Source organism: Echinops telfairi, unplaced genomic scaffold (genome assembly GCF_000313985.2).
Source record: "Echinops telfairi isolate 266 unplaced genomic scaffold, ASM31398v2 ScPeMD7_7427;HRSCAF=8465, whole genome shotgun sequence".
Taxonomy (NCBI): domain Eukaryota; kingdom Metazoa; phylum Chordata; class Mammalia; order Afrosoricida; family Tenrecidae; genus Echinops; species Echinops telfairi.
This window is the reverse complement of record NW_022111327.1, coordinates 5,009,318-5,019,688: the sequence shown is the minus strand read 5'-3', so window position 1 is coordinate 5,019,688 and position 10,371 is coordinate 5,009,318. Positions and strand designations below refer to the sequence as shown.

Genomic DNA, 10,371 nt, shown 5'->3' with positions numbered 1-10,371 from the left:
TGATAAGAGTTGTATGAGCCCCTAATAAAATGATTTTTAAAAAAAAAGAAAAATGAGGAGCTGATTTCAGGAGCCCAAGCCAAAAGTGTTTTGAGAATGATGAGGGCAAGAAATGTATACGTGTGCTTTACACAATTGACGTATGTATGGATTGTGATAAGAGTAGTATGAGTCCCAATAAAAGGATTTTTTCAAAAGTGCCAAAAAACTGGGGCTTAAAAATGAAAAAAAAAAAAAAGATGGAGCCTGAAGAGCACAATTTTAAGACTAGAGTACAGGGTGCCCGTTTTCATCTGCCACTACATGTCTAGCACTTGAATTTCTTCATGTTCTCTATTACAGATATTGCTTTTTCAACAAGTGCAAAAAACTTAAGTCACTGGACAGTTGCTTCCACATCGGGATATACCTAAAATCTGTTTCCAGACCCATCAAGAAGTTCTTTTCCATTTATGTGATTGGAATTTCTAACAATGGGCATCATTTGAGTCACAGGTCTCAAACAAATTGTCTATTTGGTGAGGTATAGACCTGACTGTAAAAGGGTGCTAACGGAAGATTAATTTTTCTTTCCTATGACTAATGACACTATCGAATGAGATCATTCAACTGCTAGGTTAAGAGAGGTGTAGCTCCGGGTGATGTTCACTAAGACAACACTGCTTCTTGGTTCTCATGATGTACTAATTTTTTCCTCTTCTTTTTTTTTAAATAGGGAGAGATGATGTCCTATGGAAAGCCATGCGGGGGCCAAGACTGCAGTGGAGGCTGTAAATGCTTTCCTGAGAAAGGAGCAAGAGTAAGTTGCCTTTTTCTTTGTTGAAAGACAAATTGTTGCTAGGCTGATGTCAGCAGTGGGTGTGTTGTCTTTAGACTTAGACAGCTTAGAATTTACTCTCATGGTCTCATGGAATAACCAACGTGATGAGGACCAGCTGACAGAGTTTTGCTAACTAACGATAGATAGACAGAAGGACTAGACTAGCGGATGTCTCTGAGCGACCAGAAGGAGATTTCCTTTGTTGACTTAATGCCAAAGTTCTCAAGGTTTCATCGGAAGTATTTCCAAATGTCAATTACGTTCTGCAGAACCAGGCATACAGATTTTCATAACTCACGTAGCTCCTCTTGATTCTTCCCAGCCGGTCTGGAAAGCAATTGGTCACATTGTTATCTACAGAGTGGAGTTGCGACTTGCCCCAAGTCACTTTGCTTGTTAGTAAGAGAATCCAGGGGGAGGAGAAACCATGCAATCTAAAAAATATAAACATGAAGAAGGATGTCTACATATTCCATTAAAACGTATGACATCTTTAATGGCATGGTGTGAGATAGTCACTGTATTTTGTCCCTCATTAGCAAACTTTTGTACAAATTGTTCAAATTGTTGGACAAAATTACAATAGATGCAAGCTTTTCCAGCAATTCCCCTGTATGCATATATCCTACATCATCCCAAAGGGTTTTAATTTCTGATCTTCACTGAATAAACCAGAATCTTTTTGGAAACCCAGAATAGAAGGAGTCAGGGGCTCTCAAACAAAATAAACACCTGTTTGGAGAATGTATGGCTGCCCTGGAGACGCCAGATCTTCTGACTTCCAGCACTTACTGTATTCTCACCGTATACACACTGTTAAAAGAAGATGACCAAAATAGGTCAACCAACCTTCCAATATAGCGCCAGAGAATAAGAATGACCTTCTCTTTGTATTATCTCCCATTTAGAATAAAGCAAAATGTCAAACTGTGCCAGAATTTGAGGGAAGGGACTAAAAAAACCATTTCCTCACCAAAAGACAACAGACTCAGAACTCAAGAATCATAAAATGATCAGACAAGGAAAGCATTTTCATGAGCATCTCTACTTATCTCCCCTGATGGAAACAGGCTCAGAGAAGAAAATTGACTTCCTCAGGTCGCAGTACAAACAGATGACAGGTTCCAGGATATTATCTGAGTCTTTGTTTCTCCCCTATTTATTTGCCTATGGATGCCTGCCCAGGGAGGTCATTGTCCATGTTACCACCAAAGCTTATACCCTGGCCTCGCTTCTCTGCAACCAGGAAATATCTTTAACAACAACAACAACAACAAAGTCTACCATAAGTACAAGGAGCACTGGTAGCATAGTAGGTTATAAGGACAGCAGTTGGAACTCACCAGACATTTCGTGGGAGACAGATGAGGTTGTCTGCTCCCATATAGATTTAGTCTCTGAAACCCAAAGGGGCAGTTCGACCCTGTCCTATAAGATTGCTATCAATTGGAATCGACTTAATGGCACTGGGTAGGTGATGACAATAAATATATAAATGCTTCCTTCCTCCCCCATTCTCATGATCCCAATTCTACCTTACAAATCTGGCTAGACCAGAGGGTGTACACTGCTACAGATAGGAACTGGAAACACAGGGAATCCAGGACAGATGATCCCTTCAGGACCAGTGGTGTGAGTGGCGATACTGGGAGGGTGGAGGGAGGGTGGGTTAGAAAGTGGGAACCGATTACAAGGATCTACATGTGACCTCCTCCCTGGGGGACAGACAACAGAAAAGTGGGTGAAGGGAGATGTCCGACAGGGCAAGATATGACAAAATAATAATTTGTAAATTATCAAGGGTTCATGAGGGAGTGGGGAGTGGGGAGGGAGGGGAAAAATGAGGAGCTGATGCCAGGGGCTTAAGTGGAGAGCAAGTGTTTTGAGAATGATGAGGGCAATGGATGTACAAATGTGAAGGGAAAAAAAGCCACAGAGTGGCAGAATAGATTTTTTTTTAAAAGAAGCATCATCATGTAGAGCAAATGTTTTGAGAATTATGAGGGTAACAAATGAACTAATGTGCTGTATGTATAGATTGTGATAAGAGTTGTATGAGCCCCCATTCTAAAACAATATGGAAGCAGTACAGACAAAGCAAAAGTTTCCCTTTATACTCTATAGGTCCCTCTGTTGTCCTTCTGGAATTTTCCTGGGCTTATCATAGATATGTATACTTGCGTATGTGTATAAGTAGTTTACTTTCCTGGTTTTCTTTTCCAAAATAGAATCATAAACATCTACTTCATGATTTCCCTCCTACTTAATAGGTCCTAGAGATCTTGCCATCTACCCCATGTTTGAAGTCAGCAATTCTCCGTTTTTATGGACCCTTTGGTGTTGTTAGGTGCCGTTGAGTCGGTTCGGACCCTTAGCGACCCTGTGCACAACAGACCAAAACACTGCCCAGTCCTGAGCGTCCTCACAAGCATCGTACCAATGCTTGAGCCCATTGTTTCAGCTACTGTGTCAATCCATCCTCTTTAGGGGCCTTCCTCTTTTTCACTGCCCCTCTACTTTACCAAGCACTGATGTCCTTCTCCAGTGACTGTGCTTGCCAGTTTTTCCCCTATTTTAGAAAATAGCAATACCATAGCAGAAATCTTTCAACAGGCCTCCTTGTGCTAATCTTTAGCATAGATGCTGAAGTTTGGTATGATGAGATACCAGAGTAACAGACTTTTTTTTCAGTTTGATACCTAATTCCCATACCATACATTCAATGATTTAAGCATAATAAAAAGAATTGCGGAATAATCACCACAATCCATTTGAAAACCTTTTCTTCATTCTCGTTCTCATTATTTTTAGCTCCCCACCTTTCTCCAACCTCCTACACTAGAACCCCAAGAAATATTTATCCAGTTACTGTCTATAGATTTACTTATCTTGGATTTCATATAAAGAAAAACAGATGACCTCAGCCAACAACTATTACAAAATAAAACAGAAAGACCACAATCCAAAAGAAAGCAGAAAAGAATAAAAGCTAGAACAAATTTTAGGTGGGCAAGACCACAATAAGTGATAAGGTGTTACATTTTAATCTGACTGCATCTGCACCAATCTACTCTCCAGCGCGCTCCTTTTAAAAGCACATCCCCAGTCAGTGGCCAGAGGGAAGTCTCCAGAAGCTTTATCCACATGGAGATGCTGTCAGTGGATTTGGGACTTTCGTTGTCTTCCCGAGGCTTCAAGTAACAGACATTTTTAATTTTAAAAATTGCTAAATTGCCCCCTCCCCCCAAAGATGTGTTCCAACTTACACTCCCACCAGCATTTACAAGAGCACCCATGTTTCTACAATCCCGTCAACTCTGATATTTTTGCTACTCTCATTCGTGAAAATCATCCCAATTTCCTGACTGCATCTCAGTTTGAGTGTATTTGCACATATACATTGGACATGTGTATTTATTCTGTGAAATTCTGCGAATTATTCTGTGAATTTTCTACCTACATTTCTAAGGGATTGTTACATGGTTCTTTATACATGCTGGATGCTAATGCAGGGGAAGATATTTTTCTACCTTAGTTGTCCCTCTGTCACTATTAGAATGAGTATGCCAGATTCTATGGGTCTTCCTCAATTCTCCGTTTAGGAATTTGAATTCAGGTCTGTCCCAATTTCTATAAGTGACTCTGACAGTCTCTCGTTCCTGCATCTAATCGTTGACTCTAAGGAAGGGTTGTTTTTCTGAACCTCTTCAAAGACACAGCAAATGAAATTGAACCAAGTGAAAGCAAATGCGATCTGAAGTTTGAAACAAAGGTGCAGCTTCTAGCCACTTGAGCAGACCTACCAACCAGGGCAATGAGAAGAAACAATGTGTTGTTTGTTAACTTGGAGATCCTTTAAAAGTAGAAAATCTTATTATAGATCTGAACTTGTCAGTCTTACACCAATGCAAATATATCTACGATGTTCCCATTGTTTTCCCCTGATCGAGATTTTAGTATCTGAAGACAGAAAGTAATGGATTTCTTCCATAACATGCTCCGATATTGGTTCCAAGCATCTGGGGCCCTGGTTCTGGTTCTCCTTTGACAACACCTAAGTAGTTGAAGGGCTGTGGGAAGGGGGCAAATATAATTTCACCATATAGATTTTTGCCACGAATGTGCAAAAAGCCCATAGTCTACACAGTTAAAAAGCTAAAAGTTTATGTATAAAGCCTCAAGTTCCTGCGGATGTTTCCCAAGTTTATTTAACGAGATCAAGTTGTACTTCCTAAGTGAAGAACAGGAATGTCCTATCTCCCAAGTAGATAAAGAAGACAGTGAAAAGGACTTGAAGTACGTACTTGCTGATAGGGCTACAAAAACTGCAATATGGGTTATTCCTTCATATAAAGGAAACTAAAATCCTCACGACTTAACCAATAAGCAGCAGCATGGTCAACACAGAAGAGATTGACATTGTTAGTGATTTAATTTACTTGATCCAGAATCAATGCCCAGGGAAACAGCCGTCAGGAAATCAAGCAATGCATTGCATTGCAAACATTGGCTACAAATGACACCTCTTTAAACTCTCCAAGGAAAAAGGGGTTGCCTTGAGGACTAAGGTGCGTCTGACTCAAGCCATGGTATTTTCAACGGTGGCATATGCGTGCAGAAGCTGGATAGTGACTAAGGAAGACTGATGAAGAATTGGTGTATGTGAACCTGTGGATGAAGCCTCTGGTGAGTCCCGCCTGACCATAGACGAGGGCTGTGAATAGTCTTGCAAAGTGCATTGGAAAAGAAATCATTGCAGAAGCAGTAAGGTTAAAATTCAACACTATGATCATCTGATCTCCTTTTGACCCGTTTTAAATTTGTTCTAGGTTTTAACATCTTCTGCTTTCTTTCCCATTGAGGTTTTTCTCTGTTTCACTTTATTGTTAGTTTTTTTAGTGTTTGTCTGTATATGAAATCCAGGATAGACAAATCTATAGAGGCAGTAACTGGATTAATGATTCTTTGAGTGTATGGCAGGGCAGGTGATGGGGAAATGGAGAGCTAATAACGATGAACATAAGAGAGAAGAAAATATTTTCAAATCGATTATGGTGATGATTGTACAACTCTTCTTAATATGATTAAACTATTGAATTCTATGATTTGTGGATTATATGCCAATAAAACTGTTTTAGAAATAATTCACATACTTGAATTAGGGTGTGGCTGAAGAATGTGACCATTCCATGGATTGCCAGAAGAATGAGCAAATCTGCTTTGAAAGATGTACAGCAAGAATGCTCCTTAGAGGGGAGCTGACAAGACTTCATATTATGTGCTTTGGATGTGTTACTGGAAGAGACCAGTCCCTAGAGAAAGACACCATGCTTAGTAAAGTAGAGGGTCTGTGAAGAAAAGGAAAAAAAACAAGACCCTCAAGGAGATATATTGACACAGTGGCTGCGACAATGGCTTACAAATAGGAACAATTGTGGGACTGGGGCGGCACGGAGCAGTATTTTGTTCTGTTGTCCATAGGATCAATAGGATTCTCAAGAGGCTTAATGGCCCCTATCAACACCCCCAGTGCACATGAAGCAAACTCTGACCATGGGTGCGTGAATTTGCATGCCTTAGCAAGCCTTATTTAGGCCTTTGCTCTTCACTCCTGCATTCCTAGGGTCGAGCAGGACTGTTTTAACTGGCCCCAAAACTACTGGCCCTGCAGGACAGCTCCTTTGTACCCCTTTTGTGCAGATGTCTGGAAGATTGGAAACTGTTTTCCTTAACTGAGCAGAGGGACTCATTTAGATTTCAAGCTGTTCTTCTCCGCTCTGCAACCTGGGAGGGGAATAGAATGTTGGATGAGCCTTGAGATGTGCTGCAGTCCTCGGCAGGCTCACTTCCTCCCCTGGAGAAACATCAAGTCCATGGCTTGCTGGGCACTGCGTACTCTCCTTTTGCCAAACCCAAACCAAACGGACTGCTGTCATGTCGCTTCCAACTGATAGCAACCCTACAGGACAGAGTCGAACTGCCACATAGGATTTCCAAGTCTGTACATTTTAAAAAATATTTAATTGTTTTATTGACTTTAGTGCAGGCTTACGGTCATACACATTGTTTCCTGTCATTGACTATAATTCCCACAATGTATAATCACTCACCCACTTCCTCCCTGTGGCCCTGTTCCATTCCTCCTTCCGTCCTAATTTTTCTTGCCTTCTGAACTATATGCTTAGGCAAATGCTGCTCTTTTCATCTCAATGGTTGATTATCCTTGGGTGTGCATAATGCCTGAGGGTTGTTGTTTCCCACTTAGACCAATGATTTGGCTGAGCCCTGGTGGCATTGTGGGCTACACATTCAACTTCCATCCCCAAGGTCAGAGGTTCCTATACAGCAGCTGCTCCTTGGACAAAAGATGAGGCTATCTATTCCTGAAAAGATTTAAAGTCTTAGAAACCCAAAAGGGCAATTCTACTTTGTCCTATAAACCTATATGAGTCAAAATTGATTCATTGGCAGTGAGTTTGGTTTGGAGTTATAATTTGGCTGAAAATTCAGACACAGGGATAAGTTCTGTTTCAGGCCTGAAGGATGATGAAAGACCATAGTCTGGAAGATTTCACCAGTCTCTAATAGACCAGTAAGCTTGGTTTCTTATGATCTTGAGCTTTGTCTCACATTTTTCCCTCACTCTATCCAGGCTCTTCGTCTTTGGAAGCAAACAGTGGTAGTTAGGCACCATTTGTGTCTTCTGGTCTCACAGTTGTGGAGGCTGAAGTTTGCATGACCGCTAGTCCTTTGGATTGTTTGCATGCATCTTTGATTTCCCTTCTTTTTCCTTCTTCCAGATAGGGAGAGACTAATAGTTGCACATTAGATGCTCACTCACTAACTCTTAAAACCTCAATCGCTACTCACCAAAGTAGGATGGAAAACGTTTTCTTTGTTAACTATTTTGTGCCAGTTAACCTTGGTGTCCTCGAGACTATGGTTCTAAGCCCCCAGGCCCAGCTCCTCATTCCCACAAGATATTTAGTTATATCTAAGAAGTTTTCATAACTTTGCCCTCCTATACACTCTACGATACCATTGGATATTTGTGCAGTGTTTGTAAATGCACATATAGAAATACCCTGTGCCAAACATTTACATGTGTGTGTCTACAATCCCATTCTGCTTCCCACATCTGTTTAACTTGCAGCCTATATATGTATCTACTTGTTCCTTATTGTTTCTACTGTTCTTAATAACTCACTCACTGCCGTTGAGTAGATGCCAACCTTACAGGACAGGGTAGATCTACCCCCTGTGGGTTTACAAGACTGCAAGTGTTCACGAGAGTAGCAAGCCCAGTCTTTCTCCGGAGGAGCCGCTGGTGCTTCTGAACTGCACACCTTGCAGATCGCCACCCAATGCATAACCACTATGCCAGCAGGGCTCCTTATTACACGATTGTGTGTGTAGCTGTATTCACCTCTGTGAAGGGTGTTAATTTTGGCCACGTCTTTCTGTTGCAGAGCAGCTAGTGCCAACTTTCCCATTCGCAGCCAAGTGCTTTAACCTCTGTGCCACCAGGGTTCCCTTCCTTTGCCAGCAACATGACACCAAACACTCCTGAAAAACAGGGTGCCAACCATTTTTGGCTGTAGCTACTACAAAGCGATTTCTCAAAGGTATGCCCTTCCTGGCCCAGTTCTTTGCCTGTTGATGTGCTGCTTTGTACTTTGCAAAAGCATCTTCTCCCAGGGTCTGCTTGACTTTCTGTGGGCAACCAATAAACTGGTCATTAGCCATTAAATTAGTAACTAAACATTATTTGACCTGCTGTAGGAGAATGTCAAATTGTTATTTTCCCAACACACAAAATGATACCATTTTTGTTTTAAGCAGTTCTGCATATTCTTTTTTGCCCCCAGAAAACCATTTTATTGGGAGTCAACTTTTTTGAGTGACATAAAGGAGCCCTGCTGATGCTGCTGGGGAAGTTTAAACTGCCAACTGCAAGATTATCTGTTCAATCCCATCCACCAAATTTTCAGGAGAAAGATGAGGCTATCTGATCCCATAAAGATTGACCACCTTTGAAACCCTATAGGATCATCATGAGCCAGACCCAGCTCCAGGCAAGTTCAGTGGAAAGGATTTCCCTCTGGCCCACTGAACATTTAGATTTAGTTATAAGAGTGACTTTCCGTTTTCCATCTTGGAGTTTTATGATCTGGAAAGAGCTATTCTTTTGAGTGACCCTCTTTCTTGGTGTAGTGATTTCATTCATTTGGGATGCTCTTGAAGTGCAGAAAGTTTCAGGGTGGCATTGCCATCCCTTCCCTTTCATTCCCATTGCGGTTAGTTACCCTCGAGTTGATTCTGACTCATGGTGACTTCATAGGTACAGACTAGAACCAAACTCCACAGGCTTTTGAAGGCTATGGCCTCGTCAAAGAAGATCACCAGGCCTGTCTTTCATGGAACCTCTGGATGGGTTTGAACCACCAGCCTTTTGGCCAGTATGAGAGCACTTAGATGTTTGCAGCACTTTTTCCTCTCTACTAAATTTGAAAGCTAACTCTGCATTAAATGCCCATCATCAGTGTGTGTTTGTCTAGAGATTGTAATCTGAAGGCGAACAGATGATCACCAGGATTGTTTTTTAGGTTTGGTTTTTTTTTTCACTCATAGACCAGCTAGTAGACTCAAACTACTGACCTTTTGGTTAGCAGCTGAGTGCTTAGCCATTGTGCAACCAGGACTCCTTCGGGGAGCTGGAAAATCCAACTCTATTGCTATTGAGACAATTCCAACTCACGATGGCCCTATAGGTCAGAGCAGAACTGCCCTGTCGGGTTTCCAGGGTTGTCAATCTTTCCGGAAGCCTGTGACCACATGGAGCTGATGGTGGCGAGTGGGTTTGAACTGTGGAGTTTTCAGTTAGCACTCAATCCCTTGACCCCTGCGCAACCAGGGCTCCTTCAAAGAGGTGACTGACGGAGGACATAAAAACACAGGTGTGGAGGCAAGAGTATAGCTTTAGCTATCCAGAGATCTAAAGTGACATGCCTGAACTTTGCTAATTGGGTGCCACTGAGCTAAGGCTTTCCCTTTACAGGGTCTCAGTGTACCCCAGAGTAAAATGAGGGGTTTGAGTTCTGTGATGGCAAAGGACCCACTAGCGCTGATGACCAGAGTGAGCTGCAGCATTTCTGTACCACGGCAATCCTTTGCCCCCAAAGTGTCTGGTCGCACTTTCTAGTGTTGAAATGAGATATGGAGGAAGATTTGGGACATTATTGCAACTTCTGGGGTGGGGCCTTGGCAGTGGCATCAGACATAAATCACTTGCTCTGGCTTCTTTTTTTTTTTTTTTTTTGCTGACGTTGTGCATCTCTGGGAAGGTATAGTGTTGAGAATCACAGAGATTGTTCTTCACCACCCATTCCCACTGCCATCAAGCCAATGCCAACCTAAAGCAACCCTTTGAGACAACATAGAACTGCTCCTTAGGATTTCCAGGACTGTACATATATCTTTATGTGGCAGATAGCCCCATAATGCTCCGGAGGAACAGTTGGTAGATTTGAACTGCTGGTCTTGTGGTAAGC

The 10,371-nt window shown here is 41.9% G+C and overlaps 1 protein-coding gene across 4 annotated transcripts in view; it reads left to right on the top strand.

The window, feature by feature from the left end:
• Positions 1-10,371, top strand: part of COL4A6 (collagen type IV alpha 6 chain) — a 426,646-nt gene that overhangs the window by 181,446 nt on the left and 234,829 nt on the right. For all 4 annotated transcript variants that reach the window (XM_045298535.1, XM_045298533.1, XM_045298532.1 and 1 more), the window contains exon 3: positions 716-799. In XM_045298535.1, coding sequence (XP_045154470.1) covers positions 716-799 — 84 coding nt within the window. The remainder of the gene's footprint in view (positions 1-715; positions 800-10,371) is intronic.